Source organism: Siniperca chuatsi, linkage group LG12, assembly GCF_020085105.1.
Source record: "Siniperca chuatsi isolate FFG_IHB_CAS linkage group LG12, ASM2008510v1, whole genome shotgun sequence".
In the NCBI taxonomy this organism is placed as follows: Eukaryota; Metazoa; Chordata; class Actinopteri; order Centrarchiformes; family Sinipercidae; genus Siniperca; species Siniperca chuatsi.
This window is the reverse complement of record NC_058053.1, coordinates 27,786,727-27,808,685: the sequence shown is the minus strand read 5'-3', so window position 1 is coordinate 27,808,685 and position 21,959 is coordinate 27,786,727. Positions and strand designations below refer to the sequence as shown.

Sequence of the window (21,959 nt, the reverse complement as noted above, 5' to 3'; positions counted from 1 at the left end):
AATATTCTCTTTTCCGCACGGAGTCGCACCGCTCGTCAATGTCAAACTCGGCAGCCAATCAAATAAAGCAAGAGGCGGTCTTTACTATGGGCGGGCTTTTTTCCACTTTCTTCCTGTTGCTTGAGCAGCCAGGTGAATCTCTCTGGTGAGTATAATGCCGTTTGCTATGCCGATAAATAGGCTAACTAGCTAGCTAGCGCACCAGCTGTTTTGGCATTTCGAAGCGGCTGCGCCTGTAGCGGAGCGTCTCTGTCCCCAGCTATCAGAGGAGGAAGGATCTCTCTTTAAACTGTCCCAAAGTTTCTCACTTTTTCTGAGTTTTTTCTTGTTTTGATACAAAGACCTTAGAAGGTCAGGAACCATTTCTGTTGTGGGCCCATTTAGACATGTAGATATTTGGCTATACAAATAAGCCTGACTAGTTTCTTCCACCTAATAAATTGCTTGTTCTTTAAATTAGGTTCCTCCAATTACAAGCAGAGTTAGGACTTGAAAACAAACTTGTAGTTCTGTAAAGATGCATACAAACGTGTGTATTATGGTTAACCAAGGAAACTTTTCAAGTCTTAACAAGGCATTGTGGGGCCCGACGTGTCAAACAAGCTGATTGGTTGATCCAACTTTCCGTCAGGAGGCGGGTTTTAAACAGAAAAAAACACGAGACGGAAGCGGTCAAAATGATTTTCTCACTCTTTTTGTCTTGTTGAGCTCCTCACCATCTGTGACAGCGGTATGTTTGCCAAACCAACCAGTTAGTCCTCATCCAAGTATTTTCTAGTGCGCCGTCATCTTCGCTTCATTGTGGTACGCCAAACCAGAATGGGCTCATTACTGCCCCATGAGGCCGGAGGGCGTTGTAGTGGGTGGTTTTCCCCCCAGTGGCCACAAGGGGCAACAACGAGCCAATTCCACACTGGAAACCTACTTGGACAAAGGTGAGATTTCTGTTTTATCAGAAGTGTTTTCAAGCAGAGATTTTTTTTGTTTTAGAAAGAGAAAAGACTTCAAGGATGAAGACTAACTGGTTGTTTTGGCAAATGAACGTCTGGTTAACTTCCGTTAATGAGCAGGGCACAGCTGCTTTACTGGGGGGGCCCTCCGGGACTGTCCCGAACGGGGCTAATTTCAGTGTTCGGTAAAGTTGTCGGGAGACGCTTTGGACTCGTTTTCACTCGTCATGAATTTATTTTCTCTGTGGCAGCAAAACACGTGACATGACCTTCAGAAACTCCCGCAGGTTAAACACTTATAAGGCTGACTAATTCCAAAAGACAAAGTATAAACCGACTTGAAGAAACTCGGTGGCCTGACAACATTAAGGCTACAAACAACCCATAATGCAACACTCTCTGTAGGAGCTGTGGTCTCTCCAGTGCTCTCTCCACTCAATCTGCTCTTGTGAACGTGAACACGTAGTCCTTGAATATAGGACGACCTATAAGAAGACCCCCACTTTTTGCACTATGCATCATTGTGAGTGTAGCAGCACACTCAGGTTTTGCATTCTTTGCTCCATTATAAGGCTAATTTGCTTATATAAAGCCATGTTAATGCTTTTTCGTCTATATAGGACTCTTCGTCTGTTCTGCTGCAGCTCTGTACAGACTCTTGGATGGCAGGTCATAATAAAATAAAATGGGTGTCATTTTTTAAGAGGAGGACGCTGACTTTTACTAGAAATTAGAGGAGAAGGACAATACCAACAGAATGAATGGTGCAGAGAGGCTTTCTCCAGCGTCCTTTCCTTCTGCCATTAGAAGACTATTCAGCTGCGTTAAGGAAAATGTCTTTCATGCTGCTGCTTTTGTTCTGCTCGTTTCTGGTTGGGATGTTTCATTAAAATGTCATCAAGACTTTGTCCTTCTTTCGTGAGTTCTCTCTTTTGGAGGAGTTTGTGTGTAAACTTTAGCTATATCTTCCTTTTACTGTTGGTGTTGACAGATGCCTTGTTATTCGCAAAAGAGTTATGTGACATTTTATTCCCTGTTCAAAAACGAATCAATCGTTTATTTCTCTTGTCACATTTGTTGCTGCATTTCCAGCGGCTGTGGCCTGAAGGTCGGGAAATATTCTCTTTATGTGGCAGACAATAAGAACAGGCCGCTCTCACAAACTAAAAAGACACTTTTTGTGTTTGATGCTGACAGTTTCTCTAGTTCGTGACGACATAAACCTCCTTTTATCTTTTATCTCAGTCCACACACTTTCTGGTATCCCGCACGCCTCACCCCCCCATTTCTAATCACCACAAAAGCACTCGCGGGTGAGTCAGGGGTCAAATCTTCGCCCTGCTCCGTCCTGCCTGGTCCTGTTTTCATCACTGTGTATCCCGTCTTGTTCTACTCTGAAATTCAAAGCAACTACAAAACAACCACAAAGACACACAAACCTACATTAGTAACCTAACCTAGCGTTACGTCCCGGCAACTTCCTGCAACCAGCGGAGACTCCAGGAAGTTCCTGGTCCCAGCCAAGAAACAGTCCAGCAAATAACCCCCCAATCAAACCACAACTTGTCATTTTTACACTTTTGTACGGCTAACTGTAAGATTGTATTGTCAGACTGAATCTGACTAATCTTTCTTGTTAGTAATTTTTTGTAAGGGGAGGATTTGATTTGACTGACTTGCCTACAGGACCACACTACAGTCAGCCAATGGGAAACTTTTCGTGATGTCACAAAAAATGTAAAAAGGACTTTATGACTCCTTTTCACACAGAATTTCAGTAAATTTTGGAAAATGCTCTTATTGGCTTTCTTAGAGAGCATTAGATGAGAAGATTGACACCACTCTCACGTCTGTACAGTAAATATGGAGGACAAACACTGGAAACAGCTAGCCTGGGTCTGTACGAAATCAACACTTTATATCTGGTTTGTTTCATCCGTACTGAACCGATGTGTACAGACGTGGTTTTACCGGAGGTTATGTGCCCGACCATTCCTTGGCTGGGACCAGGTCGATCGTTTTGTGTTTCTTTGTGGTCGTTCTGCTTTGTTTTGTAGAGGCCGCCTGACGCCTGTCCAAAGCTTCCTGCCACAGCAGCTCCACCCTGACTCTCCTCTGCACAGACTTTATACTAAATACTGCAGCACATTATACAAAACCTTAGAGGAAACCATCAAAGAAAGCCTCAGATGCAGGTTCTAGTTTCTTAACGCAGAGCTATTCTGTTTAAATTATGAAATGAAATGTTACCTCAGTATGCAGGATTGGATTTTTATTATTAAAAGACTCAAACAAACTCAAAATCATGATGAGGAATCCTTACTTTTAACTGCGCTCTGTGGCTTTCCAATAAGAAATGTTAAACCGTCACTTCAAACACAGGCTCTGGTCCAGGGGCCTCCTGACCCCTCGGGCCCCTCGTTCAGTAATACAACCACGCAAAAGTGACAATACATTTTTCATTTCTTCATATATCACTTTTTCGTCCTGTAGGTTTGACATTTGCGTCACTCTCCAGAACAAACAGCTGCTTGTCTTTATTCTTATCTTCCAAAATCAGGATAACTGAGTTATGTCTGCTGTCATTAAGGAAACCAAACAGCTATAATGTTCCTGCCATCCATTAATTTGATAAAAACTAAGGTCTGGGCACTCTGCCACCTGGAGAAAAGTTAACTTTTCCACCATTTCTCATCTTAATTAGCTTAGTGTGAAAGCATGTCGATTAATAATGAGAAAAACAAGCCAATTAGGACAGGAAAGTGGAAAAGTTTTTGGATAATTCAAGTTCAATCAAACAATAACTGATGCTTGTTTCTGCAGATTGCTAACTGAAATGTTATCAGCCGAATAAGAAAGACATGATTGTCATACTGTTCTTCATTTTCCACCCAATTTGCACCCAGCCAGTGTAAATAACGGCCGTGCAGAGCTAATCTGCACTCTGCCCGTCCCTCCCACCACCTCCGTCACTGTGTGGCTGCAGGCCTTCGTCTGCTGCCCCATCATTACATTTCCTGCTCATCTAGGTCCATTGACCTGAGCAGCTGGATACCAGCCAGGGAGGCAGAAGCCAATTATCAGGACTTGATTGTTCCCTCGCCTCCATAAAAATTATATGGAGTCATAAACGTCACTTGTGTCTTGAACACGGGAAAATTGCATCTCATGAGCAGCTGACTGCCCTCCTACTCGCACAGTGTTCGCTCTCTCTCCGCTCTGTGTTCCTTCACAGTTTTGTGCTTTTAACTGTGGCCTCTACACGGAAAGGATGCAGTTTATGTATTTAGAAACTCAAAGGACTGGAATTTGTGTTATTTAATTTCACCAAAGCACTGCTGAATAAACACTCTCCTCTATATAAGTGGAGCACCTTGCAGATGGACAAGGACGTCCTGTCATAGATGGACTGTGTGTGCTTCCTCCTTGACCACAAAACTCTTACTTTCAGAGCCGGGGACCGGTGAATCCACATTGTGTGCTCAGTTCTGTCTTGTATGTCCTCAGAGTTGTGTAGAACATTTTATTGTGATGAAACCACCTCAACCTTCAAATCAAATTCAACCTCCAAATTTCCTCTCGGCTCACCGCTTTCCTCCTGAAGCCACAACAGTGACGTCCGTCGGATTAACACTTTGGTCCAGACTGAAATATCTCAACAACTATTTGATGGAAAGTCATGAAATTCTGTACAGACATTCATGTTCCCTTTAAACACGAATGTCTGTACAGAATGATGAATTGTAATCAGTTCCTCAGGTCAAAATACCAAATACCTGCAAAACTAATTGCATTCCAATCAGGCTCAGCTGTCCATTGTGTTTTGTATCAATTAGCAACAAATTAGCTAACACACTAACACTGAGATAGTGCACATGGTAAGCGTTATACATGCTAAACAAGCATTTTAGCTTTGTGAGCATGTTAGCATTAAGCTAACAACCTCTCAGAGCTGCTAGCATAGATGTAGTCTGAAGCTGATTTAAGAAACACAAAAACAACTAGACAAATAGGCCTACAAACATACACACAAGCACAAATACGACACAAATGCAAGGAAACTAAAGAAATGGGCGAAACAACAAGTCGGTCAGCGGAGCACCGGTCTGAAGTCACAAAACAGGAAGAAAAACACACCGGCAGCGCCACATCTCATCAGTCGACACACATCATCTGAACCTGCACCACACCACGGCAAGAAGACAGAAAATGTGGGCGTACACAGTGCAGGACTTTGAGAGTCCCAGTGGGGGGTGTAACTAAGCACATGTACTTAAAATACCTCAGAACTGTCCCTGAGTATTTGCATTTTATGCTACTTTATACCTCCACTCCACCACATCTAATAAATAATGATATATCATTATAGGTTAAGCTACCCAGCAGTATATAAAGTCATTAAAATGAGCTCCACCAACATTAAAGTGCACAATAATTATAATCCAGTAATGTAATATATTATTTCCAAAATGGCTCCATTCTGCATAATGAGTACTTTTACATAACTTTACATAAGTAAAACATCTGAGTCCTTCTCGCACCACTGCTGAGTCCTGTGTGTCGTTAGCTTAGGGCAACAAAATGAGGTTAGTGAAAGCTTGATGTTTTGGTTAAATATTAATGAAATAAAACACTTTTTTCAGTATTTAACCACAACCACAATGTTTCACTGACCTTAACCAACAGCTGTGAGTGTCTAAACATAACTATAAAAAATTAATCATGCTTTTTATTGCAACACGTGGATATTGTAGGAAAACAAATAACATTTTCAGTTCAGAAACAGTGTTTCCTCATTATGTTTCTAACAAAACGTATTTGCTGTTGCAAATTAGTATTAGTATGTGCCATCATTTCTCATGATTTCCTAGAAAATAACTGATTTGTTACATTAATATAATTTTCTTTGAAATGGTAATTTGGTAATAATGAGCTGGCACATGACTAATTAATTAATTCTAATACATTTCTAACAGCAGAGAGAGGTGTTTACTGAGCAGAGCATACAAATCAACAGATATGGAGAAACAATGTTCAATATTGATTTAATATTTACTAAATGAATATTTAATTCACAATGCAAATCAGATCAAGACCGTGACGTTAGCTGGTTAGCTCTACAGCTAAAAACATTTACTTTGTCGGTTTTTCCAGTTATGAATATTTTTGCAGTTTCTTTCAAGGAAATTTTCTCTGGAAAATCAACAGTCCAGTCAATCCGCCCGACTATCTGCACCGCTATTGCTCGTATATCATTTCCTGGTTCTTACAGACTCAGTTCTGAGACAGGAGTACACTTTAAAGTACCTCTGACTTATCTGTCTCACATGCTCATATGGACACTGACACAGCTTTTGGTCACATAGCTGTGGAAAGTACCTGTAGGTGAGCTGTATTTGTATTGTATTGTTATGGCTTCCTATAATGTTCTGTATAGTGTCCTTCAGGACGGTTTGGACCGGATTCAGCTCGTAAAGCTCCGATGCAGTTTTTAACCAACAGCAGCAGAGTGGAAACTCGTGAAGTAGATTTGCTACGTGGTTTTAATGCTGTGATATTGTTTGGCTGACACAACATCATATGGTGGGATCATTTGCAGCGTTGTCAGGACCCCATACTGAACTTTTGTGCTGACCCAGATTGCTGAAGCCTCACATCAGCGTCAGCTGAACCGTGGCGTGCATTTTAACCAGAACATGGATTATGTCTCCCATATATTTATTTATATACGTATTGTTTTCTCTCTCGTTCCTGCTAGTTGTCCTGTTTTCCAACAGAAACCTTCCACACACGAACAGGTTTCCTGAGGCTCAGAGGTTTCCGTTTTGTTTGCTCGATGTTCTGATACTCAGGCTGGAACCGGACCGCGCAGAACAAACAGCGAGGTTAAAGGAGGGGTTGCCTATTTTCAAACAGTAGTTACATGAACGCGTGTCCACTGAATGAGTCGCTGTGGTGGTTTCTCCTGTTTCGTTGCACCGTGTTTGAGTAGATAAATATCCTAACATGACACAAACAGAAACAAACCTCTGACACACTCGAACACGTCTTTCAATTCAACATGTAACCAGCTGGTGTTTCTGTGTGTGTGTGTGTGTGTGTGTGTGTGTGTGTGTGTTCTTACCCACTGAAATCGTCCACACCGCCATGATCTTGATGCGGGCCTTGGTGTGGGAGTTGAAGCGGCTGTGGTGGATCGGGTTTCGAATGCCGATGTATCGATCCAGAGAGATGGCGCAGAGGTGCATGATGGACGCCGTGGAGAACAGGACGTCCAGGTAGATCCAGATGGGACAAAGGTCGGAGGGCAGCGGCCACCCATAATCTGCACAGGTGGATGGATGGAAAGGTAAAGAGGAAGAGAGAAACAAGTAAAATACTGTTTGTATTTTACACCTCTATTGTAGTATACGTTTACTGACATTTCCCACAAAACCTTTCAAGAGGGTGAAAGAAAGCTGACACAGAAATCTTTCTTGCCCACAAGGTCCAACACCATCCGACGGGTGTGGTGTGTGAGTGTGTGAGTGTGTGTGTGTTACTTAGAGATTTAGGAGAGGTAGTACGTGCATTTCCATCCGTTTTCAATTTGCACATAAAAACCTGAGTGGAAAGTTTTTACGCTTGGCTGAGGTGGAAAAGCTGATGTGTCGATGCAACAAAGTTCAATAGAAGCCGACTGAGTGAATAACTGCTGGCGTCATGAAGAGCTGAGAGCATCAGCTGTGTGGAGCGATGAGGAGGCTGGAGCCTTCCTCACATGAACACATGAAGCCAACAGAAACGTCACGTTTCCATCGTCTGAGCTTTTAATGACGTCGTCTCGCTGCGTCCTCTTCTTCTGAAATCAGGAAGGGGACAAACACTTTTGCACACCACTGTATATACTGTATTTTATGTCGTAACACCGTCTCTCTTAAAAAAATACATGAGGAAATAATAACGTGTTGACACAGTACAACAACACAGTAAATACCACTACAGCAGTTATTTATCCTCCAATTTACACAGACCTGGAAGCTGCTGCACATAGATAATCTATCACAGTCGCCTTTCAGTATTTTGACAAACGTTATGTTACGACGGACGCTAAAAACGCTTTAATCCAAAGCGAACGCTTCTTAACTCGGGTACTGACCAAGGAACTGTTCCTGTGTCCATCTGAACAGCTGATCTGAGATGAGCTCAGGGGAACTCTGGTACAGTCCATGAGCAGATGAGCAGAGAAAAACAGGCTTGAGACTTGAGTTTTCATTATTTTCATTCCTACTAAATGCTCATGTTTTACCTCTCTGCAGCCCGTTCACATAGTTCCACCTGCCCATATATTAAATATGTTAACATCCACCCAATTTTCTCATGAAACACCTGACTGAAAACGCCAAAACTTCCAAAAAAACAACAAGTTGAAATATTAAAAGAAAGGTTTTTATGCTTAACTAAGGCGGAAATGTTGACGTAGTTTGTCACCGTTGCCTTTTTGATCCAACAGAGACAAACTGAGTGAATAACTGCTGACGTCATGAAGCATGAAGAGCTGAAAGCATCAGCTGTGTGTGGAGCGATGAGGAGGCTGGAGCCTTCCTCACATGAACACATGAAGCCAACAGAAACGTCACGTTTCCATCGTCTGAGCTTTTAATGACGTCGTCTCGCTGCGTCCTCTTCTTCTGCGGCGCTTTAACGGCAGCGGCTGCAGGATCAGCTCCACCAGCTGTTCACCTCCGTCAGCCAATCAGCTCGTGTTCTCGCAGCAGCAGTGGATGGAAATAATTAGCATTTCCCTTTGAAGATTATCTTAAAATTCAGTTAAAATTTGCACTACATTGGGATGGAAACTAGTGAGAAGAAATCCTCCGGGGGGGGGGGATAATATGTTGTGTTACATGATGTACAGATAATAAGCTGGTGGAGTTACATAATGAAGTCCTGAACACCACACAGCATAACGTAATCCCATAATAATTCTGTGTGTTTCAAGTGAAGAGTCGTCTTATAGTTATTGTACGTTGACACCTTCACAGTAAGGCCGAGCAGCGTCCGACCTGTTGAGTTCGTCCAGTCAAACGGAGAGAAAATGCAGGTTTGTCTTTTGTCACAAGTTATATTTCCATTAAAACGCTTCGCACGTTTAAATTACAGCGAAATAAAATGCATGCGTCGACAACTTTAATGCAAATTTATTCAAAAGGACGACATCATTAACTCTGGACATGAGCTCTATACAAAAAGCTTGATGCAGAAACAGCATTTCTGCCTCCATTCAGGTAAATATTCAGAATATTCCTTTAACGTCAGTGTATGTTGCTGCTGCTTCCCACCTGAGATGGCATTTTAATTATTTTAATGAATGAATTTGTCTCTTTTGGACCCTTTGCTGTTTTTACGAGTTGCTATGGTGATGAGGAGACGGGTGACATGCAACAAGGCCAGTGTTACTGGTATGTGTGTGTGTGTGTGTGTGTGTGTGTGTCCTTCTCGGTCTCTCTGGTGGAGCGGAGGCCTGCAACAACAAGTGACAGCAGGACATACAGGTTCCGTCTGCAGCAGCAGGTACCGCAGCTTCAAGGTGTGTTTGAAAAGTTTGTTTCCTTCAGCCTTCATCACATTCTTCACATTTACTCATTTGTTTGTGATATTTCAGCTTTGTTTTTTCTGCTCAAATTTAAAATGAGCATACAAACAAGTGGATGGAAACGTGACTGGTCTTCTGACGGAAAGGAGTAAAACGTCGCTTTCACATCTGTAGTTTCTTAGGTCCGGACTGAGGAGGAAATGATCCGCGGTTGCCTTCTCGCTGTGGTACAGTTCATGTTCACACTGATTTATTACAAATGAAGCGAGAGCTGTAAACATGACGTCGCGTGTAATGACAGGTAGCTCATGTCATCCGGCTCTTTACCGAACGTGATGTGAACACATGAACCTGAACATTATCAGCAGGTGGATTCTGCTCTCACACAGTCCTGCGGTCGGTCTGCTTTGCTTTCACACCACAAACTGACCCTCCTTCTCAGACTGTATTGGTTTGATCTGGTCTGGTCTGTTTAGACCCCGTTTGGTTCAGTTGAAACAAACTCTGGTGAGGACTGAACAACCGGGCCGAGACCGCCTGAAGGGTCTCAGTCCACTTCCAAGTGGACTCTGGTGCGAAAGCAAAGCAGACCAACCGCAGGACTGTGTGAGAGCAGATACAGTTGGTTTGGTGAGCTCATTAAGCCTTGAACTTCATAGACAGGTGCATCCAATCATGAGAAAAGGTATTTAAGGTGGCCAATTGAAAGTTGTTGTTCTCTTTGACTCTCCTCTGAAGAGTGGCAACATGGTTTAGGGGGAGGCTACAAAAAGTTATCGCAGAAATATAAGCTGTCAGCGTCCACTGTGAGGAACATAGCGAGGAAATGGAGGACCACAGGCACAGTTCTTGTTAAGGCCAGAAGTGGCAGGCCACATAAAATATTGGAGAGGCAAAGGCGAAGGATGGTGAGAACGGTCAAAAACAGCCCACAGACCACCTCCAAAGACCTACAACATCAACTTGCTGCAGATGGTGTCACTGTGCATCGTTCAACAATTCAGCGCACTTTGCACAAGGAGAAGCTGTATGGGAGAGTGATGCGAAAGAAGCCTTTTCTGCACACACGCCACAAACGGAGTCACTTGAGGTACGCAAACACACATTTGGACGAGCCAGCTTCGTTTTGGAATAAGGTGCTGTGGACTGATGAAACAAAGATCGAGTTATTTGGTCATAACAAGGGGCGTTATGCATGAAAAACACTTGCTACCCACAGTAAAATTTGGTGGAGGTTCCATCATGCTGTGGGGTTGTGTGGCCAGTGCCGGTACTGGGAATCTGGTTAAAGTTGAGGGTCGCATGGATTCCACTCAATATCAGCAGATTCTTGAGAATAATGTTGAGGAATCAGTCACAAAGTTGAAGTTACGCCGGGGCTGGATATTTCAACAAGACAACGACCCAAAACACTGCTCAAAATCTACTCTGGCCTTTATGCAGAGGAACAAGTACAATGTTCTGGAATGGCCATCCCAGTCCCCAGACCTGAATATCATTGAACATCTGTGGGGTGATTTGAAGCGGGCTGTCCATGCTCGGCAACCATCAAACCTAACTGAACTGGAGATGTTTTGTAAGGAGGAATGGTCCAAAATACATTCATCCAGAATCCAGACACTCATTACAGGCTATAGGAAGCGTCTAGAGGCTGTTATTTCTACTAAATATTGATGGGATTTTTCTGTTGGGGTGCCCAAATTTATGCACCCGTCTAATTTCGTTTTGATGCATATTGCACATTTTCTGTTAATCCAATAAACCTCATTTCACTACTGAAATATTACTGTGTCCTTCAGTTATTTGATAGATCAAAATGAAATTGCTGATCCAAACACCCAAATATTTATAAATGAAAATCATGGAAATTGTCAGGGGTTCCTAAACTTTTGCATACAACTGTAAGTGATTTTAACAAGAATTCAAAAGCTGAAATACTGTTCCATTCAGCCAGAGGGGTCCAGCTCCTCCAGAAGACGGCGCTCCGTGCAGTGCTAGCTGCTGGACTTCCCCTCCTGACAGGCCTTCCTGCCGTGCATCAGAGCGGAGTATCCCGTCTGTCCCGTCACGGTCACACACCAGATTTCCCCTTTCTGTCAGCGACTGCAATTATAAATCCAGTTACGTAGAAACCGATCCACATTTCTCACTCAGCGGTGAGTTTCCACGGCTCTTTTCTTTTAACGTTGTGTTCCGACGCCACGCAAAACCGGAATCGGCGTTCGTTTGACCTTTAATTAAATGCTGTATTTCAGCTGCATTTTGTCTTTGTATACGTCGGCTATGCCTTTTTGTTTGCCGAACACAAAACAGACCAGAACTATTATTAATTATTTCCTGTGTTTTTAGCTTTACAGCCGGTCTCTTTCACATGAATGGACGCTAATGATACGCTGGAACGACGTTTGTTTTCGTCCCTCGCTGCCGACTGTAATAAAAAGCATTAGCTGGGCCATAGTGATGGTTTTCATGGACCGGTTGCCTGTTCGTAGCCTGTAAAAAGCTAATTACACAGTGACCACACAGTGATGAATGGAATGAGTCATCCAGATGGAACATGGCCGAAGGCTTTCAAACCCGCCTCGGACTGAGAACACGCTCCAGATACGTCCACGCTGTCTGAGCTGCAGGTGCACAGGCTGCAACCACACACACACACACACACCTCCCGCATGGCCGTCGAGCTGCTCCTTCAGCAGCCATCTCTAAATATAGTCCTGTGAATTGGTCACGCAAATGCAGAGAGAGAAAAATTACATTATACAATATTTTGAAAATGAACGTGAACGGAAACAGAAGCTTCTTCTGTTCTGCACGTGAAGGTGAGGCAGGTGTATTTATAGAGGCCATTTCTTACACCAGGCAGTTCAAAGGATAAACTCAAGAGACAGCAAACTAAAAAAGTAGCATTTCTTTAAAATCAGATTCAACAAGTTTACTGACACTAGCAGCCCCACGAGGATATAAAACTCACTACACAGCAACATAAATGTTGGAATGATGGATAGACTGAAAATGACAACTTTACTATTCTCAGATCTTTATCACCAGAGGAGCAAACATGTGAAGTTTGTCCTGGAGGTGTTGGCAGAGGAAAGAGCAAAAAGGGTTTGTCCTCCGTACGGTGGCCATTTTAGGACATATTAGTCTCAGCTTGTCAGGCTCAGCTCTACACTTGGCTGACTAGTTTTCACCAGTCTAAGCTGTTCCCATGGTAACAGATTTTGGCTGTTGCCGGTGCCAGAGTCAGAGGATGGCCGCAGACATTAGAGTCTCTGCTCCGGTGGAGACAGGTGGCCCTCTGAGAGTCATCGCTCGCCATGCTAGCTAAAAGATGACGCTGATGCGTCCATCTGTCTCCGCCCCTTGTCCCTCCATAACCCCCCCGGACCAACTGCGTCATCACATTGCCAAGTGCATCTCCAGTCAGTGACTTGTCTCCCTTTCTGGTTTTTGGTGCTTCGATCGATCGGGCGCTGATCATAATCGGCCAATATTCGTCTCTATAAATCAGAAGAGAATCAGCCGATCGGATGACGCGATGCCACCCAGGTTTATTAATGGCCGGCGAGCGAGTGTTTGCGGAGAAGAGAGCGAGGAACGTTAGCTGGTATTACGTTAGAAGACGCAGTGGATATTTTACAAGCACGGAGCAGGTAAAGCAACAGTGAACACACCTGTTGGTTCAGATGGCATTCGGTACCACGTTGGTTTCGATCGTCCCGATGGGCTACGTCCTCGACAACAAGCCTCGTCCACACCTGCTGCTGTGAAAACGAGTTTTTGAATGTAGCTACAAAATGGCGGAGTCAAGAAAGACAACCTGGGTGTTTGTTGATATTTTAGATCTACTATTAAAGCTCCATTGCAGCTGCGCTGACCGGACGCCAGCTGTGCCCTCTGAGACCGCACGGATGAGGAATAACAAACACCCGGGTTCGCTCAGTGAAGCAGCTTTAAATCAGAGCGCTAACACAGCAGAGTGTAAACACACAGACATGGCAGCGAATCGGCTCATATTAGCAAATTCAAACTCGGTTCCGGCAGGCGGAAAAAACACCCGTCTGAATTTGGGGATTTCTTCGCAGCCGAGGTGTCGCCGCTTCCCCAGGATCCCCCCCCCACCGGTGTCGACAAAAATAGACACTGAGCTGAGGGGATTAGAGCCACATCATCAGGGTGAGGGTCCTTGTCATTCCCTCCATGCGACAGGTGAGGGACGGCCTGATCAAGGCTTTTAGTATCTGGGAGGAGATGACTCATCCATGTGGCTCGACGTCACCATGGTCACCATCTCTCCTGCTTGCTTTCCTCTTCTCTCAGTTTCTCTTTTCATTTCATCGTCCTCCTCTGAGGCCATCGGATGACTCACCTGGTTTTCATTGTGACTCTCTTTTGGTTTCTATCCTGTTCAGACCCAGTCAGTCACAAAATTCTGTGTTGGGGTTAATCAATACAGACAGTTCCCGGTCGATAAGATAAAAATACCACCGTCTGCGCGGTAGTTTGACATTATTCGACACGTTGTGGCTAATTTAACGTTTATAAAACCTCCATACTGAACGCTTTCACAGTTTCCTCAGTGACGGCGGTGTCTGTATTGATTAACCCCAGTCAGTAACTAACATTACTAGTAGCCTACTGCTTGCTAGGCTACTAGTTACTTTACATGTTAAGATTCCTACACACAAAACACACAAAGAGTTTATTAAATCTGATGTTTCGTTATAAATGAAACTACTCAGCAGTTTATTCGAGTGCAGCTGAGTCGATGAGTCGACTGACAGAAGATTAATCTGCAGCTGTTTTGATGTTTGAAGTCGTTTCTCCTGTAAATCCCTTCCTGGCTGCAGCTGCTCAGATCTGCTGCTTTTCCTCTGAACGACTGTAATAACTGTGATGTTTGTTAATAACGTCGAGCTTTGGACTGTCGGTCGGACACGACGACACGGCGAAGGCGTCACTTTGGGCTGTGGGTCATCGTGACGCCGTTTCTCACCGTTTTCACCAGTTTTCCAAACCGATCGATGGATCGACGGAGAAAAGAATCGGCAGATGGATCCAGAATGAAAAGCATCATCAGCTGCAGTCTGTGTTTAGTTTTTTGGACTCCTCTCCGTCGTGCTGTGCTTCAGCTGGAGAGATTCTGGTTGTTTAAAGTAAATGTTGAGATGTTTCACTCTGCAGTAGCGATGGGCGATACCGCAATATCTGGTTTTGATCCGACACCAAGTAATAAGGGCCAGAATCGCCAATATCGATGCTTTTTATTATTAAAAGCGGCTCATGTGCTTTCAAGTAGGGGAGAGCAGCATCGTCAATAGGCTAAATCCGAATACAAGTTCGTGACCACTAAATGATTTGCCGAAGGTCAGCTGAGTGAGAACTTCTACCCGCCAGCTGTGAGGTTTGATTCACATCTGTGAAATCGCTGCTGTATGTTGTTTGAGTGCACACAGCGGACAGTTCTGCTCTTTGACGAAACGCGAATGGGTGCAACGCAGAAGAGAGAATCCGATTCCTTTTTCGGTATCGATCCTATTGGCGCTAGAAACTCAGCCCTGACACGCGGCACGCGCTCCACCAGGTGAGCTACATTGCCCGTCGCAGTCACATCTGAACACACAGACACGACACACATATTTCACACCTGGTACTTAATTTATTTTCTGACCTGTTTTATAGTGTTTTATAGTGTATATATTTTTGCTAGTACTTTCTCCTGTGTGCACTGACGTAAAGACGAGCTGCTGTAACAAAGAGTTTCCCCTCGGGGATCAATAAAGTATTTCTGATTCTGATTTTTAGATTCGGCGTGACGTTCACTTCACAGGGACGTCATTATCTCTGATCCAACGTGAGGAAACCTCCATAAATCCACTTCATGTTTCTAAGTTTCCTTCAGTCTCACAGTGATCCAGAGACGGCTGTCTGTCCGTCCACGTGTCCACTGCAGACAGGAGCTGCTGACTGCTGGTTCGGCTGCTGTTAGTGGGACAGTCTGACTGCATGGAAATAAACATGGGCTATAAAAATGGGGCTCAAGCTGAAGCCAACAGCTAACTTATTGAATCCATGGCAACATCATACTTCCTGTTTACATTCCCCACAGCACCGGAGTGTCAGAACTGTAGTTTAAAAAATTTAACTTGTCGTTAAAAGTTTTTTTTTTAATCAAACTCACTCACAGTTTCTGTCTGAAAATGTTTCATCCTCTTTTCAAAAATGGAAAATTTTACACGTAGAATTATATTTCCTTACACAAAAACTCAAATTTCCTCTCCACTTGAAACCTCGAGTGTGTCCACTACGACGGATTACTCACGTCGAGCCGGTTTGAAGCGTCCGCGCGTAGAGTTTCACGAGATGAGTGACTGGCTGCATGGACGGGAGGACGGCAGTTCTAAGCTAGTGGGCTGAAACATGCATTCGCACAGGTTCGGCCCTTTAAACTGGCTGACTGGCGTTCAGTCCTCATGTTGTTCCCTCTTTACAGAACTCCAGCAGGGACGTTGCTCTGCAGCTGATCCTCTATTCTCAGAGAAGTCTCCCTCAGGGACTGATAAAGCATCACGTTATTACCGGCTCCACAACCTCCGATGGTGATGACCTGGAACCGGAGTGAATTATCCCTCGCAAAGAAATTACCCCCGACACACACACACACACACACACACACACACACCACTGATAAAACCCCACAGGACCTGCTGAGATGTGCCTTGTTGCTCCCACGCCTGTAGTTTTATTCTCAACATGTTCCTCCAACCATACACCGACGCACGTGGAAGTCAGGTGACTCAAGTGATGTAAGTCACGTGACTTGTAACATAATGTAAATTAAAGCTTTTAATAACTCAACATGAACTTTTGGTTTCACACGGGACGCGACCCCCCTGGGTTTGTTTGACCCAGCAGCTCCACAGGCGGACTTTCTCGCTGTCGGTCATTACACTACGTCACCTGACTTCCTTAAGGCTTTCTGGCAGCCCTGTGCGTCCCATACAAACGCTAAAGGGCACAACGCCGAGGGGTGTGACCGAACGCCGCTTCGAGAACGCTGGTTCCTCTCAGAGAGCCGGGGGCCGATGCTTCTGCTTGTAAAACAGCTTCAGAGGAGTCGGACCACAGGAGAGGCTGCCGCTGTGACTGTTCCTCAGTACCTGACGCCAATTAGACCGAGCCAGCCGTGCACCTGAGTTCAACCTGCGAGGCGATCCCGTTCTTCCTGTTCAGATGCTGGAGCGCTTTTATTTAGGCGATCATAACCCCAGCAGATTATACGCTCGGGACACTGAGGTCACGTAACTTTCAGTTCTGGTGGAAATCAGGTGGAAAATGTCGGCCATCACGACGATCAGTGACTCTATCAGCGTTTGTGGTGTGATTGAAAGAAAACAGTCACAGCTGCCATGTTTGATTAATGAAACTAACAGTATTTCATAAACTCAACTATTGACTGTTTTCAGGGGCCTGCTTTCTTTGCTTCCATGCCCACACTATCATTTACATTCAAATATAAGACCTTCGGTCACATTCAGCCAGTTAATCGGCTGACACTAAATTAAACAGCAACACATCATTTTTCAAGCCAGCCGGCTCCAGCCTGTCTGAAGGCTGACTTCTTTAATGTGACAGTAAATTGAATATCTTTAGCTTGGAGATGTATAATCTCTCCAGCGTGTTCTGGGTCTCGTGTCCAGAAAACCTCCAAAGGGAGGCGACCGGCTGGATCCTGATCAGATGTCCGAACCACCTCACCTGGCTGCTTTTGGCACAAGGAGCAGCGGCTCCACTCCGAGCTCCTCGCCCCGTCAAATGCAATTAATCCGCTACGACAGTATAAAGTACCTGTCACGGGTCTTCAGATGGCTCATGTTGTCCAACAACCAGTTTAAAACACCAAAGATATTCAATTTACAAAGTATGTCAGTAGAAACTGACGAAGGCAGCCGATCTTCACATGAACCAGTGAGTGTTTGACAGAAAAAAAATCATGTATCAAGAAAGAATTATTATGAATCTACTAATTTTCAGCATTATATTGGAATCTGAAAACAGAAACCTTGCTGTAACAAAGCACTGCATTTTGTATTGTGAATGAAATCTTTTACCAAACACAATCACTGCTTTATTACTGAAATATCAGTCGTCCTCCTTCTGGACTTTGATGAAAGCTTGTGTTGACTACGGTCAGACTTTTGTCCTGCAGTTAAAGGACGGAGCAGTGGAGCCAGAGATCCAGCGAGGACAGCAGGATGGTTTTGGTGTTTTCATTGTGTAAGTGTTGAGGTGAACAGCGGGTCGGGCTTTCACGGCGTCTTCAGTCTGTGAAGCGGTGTGTCCGGAGAGGGGAACTGCAGCAGGACAGAGTGCAGAGCATCGATTGGCTGACGGACGCAGAGACATGAAGGGATTCGATCCCTTCGCTGGTCTCTCAGAGAGGTTAAGTCTGGGTGACTGCACCGGCTGTTAACCACAGCGGAGGCTTTCGTGTGACATAACCTGCACTTTCTCTGTCATGCTGCAGGAACAACAGCAAACTAAACTGGAAGACCTTTATGCTTTCAGCTCTCTCTGCTGGGTTTGCAGTTCGATCTGTCAGCTGAACTGAACTGAGTTGCAGTTAATTTGACCTGGAACGGTTGCCAGCTGTTGGTTAACACACGACTCTTTCATACACAGCCAAAACCGCGTGAAACGAAACCGCACTCACGCATTTTTAAACTCACTGAACTTATGTTACACTCTCAACCGAAACAACACAAAGACAAGGGAGTCTGACTCTAAGCCCACAGAGTAACCTGAGAGAGGGTAAAAAAAAAAATCACAAAAGGTAGTTGTTGCAACATTTTAGTTTTTGCTCTCATACAAGTGATAATCCGACATGGAAAATGGAAAAGTACTAATTTAAATGTCCGAGTACTATTTCCTGTCATTTCCCCAGCAGACATTTTGATTTGTCGTAGTAGGAAGAGCACAGGTGTTGCTAATAACATTAGCAAGGGCGCTGTTTTATTCTACTGTCCCAATAAACCACGAGCCACATGCATTTCACCAAATGTGCAACACGAGATCATTTCCTCTTGTTTTAATTTCAACACATCGAACTGATCAAAAGAAACAGCACACTTGCAAGCCATGCAGGAGCAACGAGGCTGCAGGTCGGTCGCATTTTTATGTGCGAGTGACAACCATCTGTGAAACAAGACACCGGCACAATTTGCAATCTGCGTGTTCGCAGTCACTCGCAAATCATTTTTGTGAGTCGGGCTCCGGGACCCTGAAACTGAAGCAGCTAAATGGAATTCAGCCATTATTCATTTTATTATTTACAGCTGAGCTTTTCCTACTTTGACATGTCAAATGAAAGTGAAAAAAGGCTCATGTAAGGTAGGCAGCCTTCTCCTGTCAGTGACAGGAAACAGTCACATTAAACTCCACGAAAGCTGTCCGCCTTTTTTGTTTCCCCTAGATCAATAAAGTATTTCTGATTCTGATTCCTCAAAACTGTCTTGTGTTTATGACGTTGCACTTGGGCACTGCTTGCTGAAAGTTAAATGTAAAATACAATAAATTGCTCTGCAGTTGCTCTTTGCAGACCTCGGGGACCCCACTGGGACTGGGTCTGTTAACACGAGCGCCCTCTGAGACCGGTCTGCTGCATCCCTGTGGAAGGCTGATCTGGAACAAGCTCCGCTAAAATACTTATTAATATACTTATTCATCTGAATCTGCAAAGTAACTAAAGCTGTTAAATATACGTAGTGCGGTAAAAAGTTCAACATTTCCCTCTGAGATGTGGTGCAGTAGTAAAGTACAAGTACCTCAGAAATGTATTTAAGCACATGTACTTGTACTAAATGTACTTAGTGACTTTCCACCGCTGCTGACTGAGTGGATCTACAGACACCAGGTTTGTGATGTAAAAATCTGTCGAAACAGAAAATCAGAACACAAAAAACAAACAAACGTTTTCTATCTGGAGCCAAAATGTGCAAACAGATTCAGTTTTCTGCCATAAAGTGAAGCTGTTCCTGCTTTTCTCTAAGAAGTTTAGACTGGAGAGGCGGGGGGTAATGTTGTAAAGGATCACGAGTCCTGATTAAGAAAAGAGAACTCAGAATATTGTTTTGGCGGCATTTCAACAGCAGAGGAAGTGCGAAGGCTCAGAGACGGCCTTGTTCGTGGCCAAGTGTGCGTGCTTTCAAAAGAAGAGAAAATAATTGATAGAAGAAGAGCGAGTCGAAATGGAGAGCGGGAAAATGAGTTCCCAAGAGGGCAGAGTCGCAACCAGACGGGCTGATTGGATGAAAGGGAGGCAGAGAAAAGGAGGAGGAGAGGAGCAAGAAGTGAAGACAGACAATCTCACACACACACACACACACACACACACACACACACACACAGCATGTAGTCTGACTCGTGTTGACACACACCTGAATCACAACAGATTAGATTCCCAAACTCTCAAACCAGACTTGGCTCAGCTTGACGCTCCTGTCTCCCCAAATCTGACTTCTGCGTCAGAAACTCTGCCAGATGTCAGAAGAGGCCAACACACACACACACACACACACACACACACACACACACACACGCACACACGCGCACACACACACGCACACACACGCACCTCTCCAAACGTGTTTCCACACCAACAAGATCAAAGCGTTCCTTACACTCCCTTATTAATCTGTGTCCTTGGGAAAAAAAAGCCTATTTCCGATGTAATAAGGTTGACTAAAACATTTATTGTCTTTGTTTATAATAAAAAACAGGGATGGATCGATCTGAAACCGACCTCATGAATAAGTAAGTAACTTTAGAGATGCATCGCAAAGTGCTTCACAAAAGAAATAACGCCTCCGACACACGAACAGACTGAAAACACACAGGCAAGTCTGAACAGGTGGTCTCTAGCTGCTTTTTAAAAAGGGGTCCACAGATCTTAAGTCCAAAGGGAGAGAGTTCCAGAGTTTAGGAGCCTTTAGTTTTAAGTCTAGACCTCAGAGACCTGCAGTGGATCTCTAATGCAGGCAGCTGTCGGACCCTGCAGAGCTCCGTCACGTGGGACCTTTTGGAGGACCTGGTCAAAAGCTCTGCGGCAGCATTCTGGTCCTCATGTACGTGATCCAGGGATGAAGAGGGAGTTACAATACTCAAGACGGGACGACATGAAAGCGTGAATTATTATTTCCATCTCTGCTTGAGACACGACGGGCCTGAGCTTTGTTCCAGCTGGAAAAGACAGGTGTCACTATGGACCAGGCTCTGACTCTGGACCTGGTCTGATTCGTTCCTAACTTTCTTATGGAGGATTTAACAGAAGAGGAAGGAGAACCAAGACCATCCGTTAGCTTAGGGGCGAGACCGGGTGGAGCAGTGATAGGACATACCTTTTAAATGTCTTATTATCTGCCCAGTGGGAAACACAAAGCAAACAGAAACGGGACCAAGGACCGGAGCCTGGGGCCCAACACCAACAGTTTCAGACGAGGAGGCAGAGTTGTCAGCAGCAACTGAACCGCTGCAGGGCTGACCCAGATCCGGTGGTCCACGGTGTCCGGAGCGGCTCTGAGATCCAGCAGTCTCCTGCATCACCATGCATCAAGACGTCACGGGAGACTGAGAAGAACGGTTTCTGTTGAGTGCAACCTGCGGACACCAGACTGAAACTCGTCTCATTGTGAGTTACTTAGCAACCGCTTTTTCTAAGGTTTTGGCTATAAAAGGCAGCTTGGAGACAGGCCTGTCATTTTGGGGTAGAGAACAGCTTCATATCAGGATCCAGATCCAGATCCAGATCTGCACCGTTCAGTCGCAGCAGTAAGATAATGTTCTTAAAGCTGCCGCTGGTACTTTGCCACTACCTGCATGTGCTTCACAATAAAAGCATTTTAATCTAAAGACAGTGGAAGACCTTTTACTGTGAAACTGGAATTGTTTTGTACCAAACATCGAAGTTTTTGAATGGCAGATTTAAACTTTCTCTCCATGTTTTGTTGGCGATTGTGAAACTGTGCACTTTATTACACATTTAAAGTCCAACTGCAATTAAATGACCTGTTTGTTTGTCTGCGACGATATGAACACCTGCTCTGTGAATCCCTCGTCCCGGTGTTCTCCTCGGAGAGAAAAGGCAGAAACCCAAAGGGAGAAATTTATATTCTGTTGTTTTTTAGTTTGTCAGAATACCGTTAGTTCATTTCATATATCATTTCAATACAGTCAATCAAATCTTTGCATCAAGCAGTAGTTAGCTTTCTATCACAGGCAGAGCAGACGGTCACACTGACAGCAGCCTGTCAAGTTTATTTATTTTTATATATATATATATATATATATATGCACATTTCATACGACAGGCGTAGACTCAGTGTGCTTCAAAATAAAAGCAAGCAAGCGAGAAAAAATAGGCAAACCTCATGCAT

The 21,959-nt window shown here is 44.3% G+C and overlaps 1 protein-coding gene across 4 annotated transcripts in view; it reads right to left on the bottom strand.

Moving 5' to 3' along the window:
- Nucleotides 1-21,959, bottom strand: part of htr2aa (5-hydroxytryptamine (serotonin) receptor 2A, genome duplicate a) — a 67,259-nt gene that overhangs the window by 16,651 nt on the left and 28,649 nt on the right. Inside the window, exons 1-2 of one of the 4 annotated variants that reach the window (XM_044217543.1) lie at nt 20,162-20,182; nt 7,075-7,275 (exon numbers count right to left, since the gene is read on the bottom strand). In XM_044217543.1, coding sequence (XP_044073478.1) covers nt 7,075-7,198 — 124 coding nt within the window. In that variant the 5' untranslated portion in view covers nt 7,199-7,275; nt 20,162-20,182. Of the gene's footprint in view, nt 1-7,074; nt 7,276-7,386; nt 7,773-13,202; nt 13,305-20,161; nt 20,183-21,959 lie in introns of those variants that run through there. The other 3 variants (XM_044217541.1, XM_044217542.1, XM_044217540.1) reach the window with 3 other exon arrangements.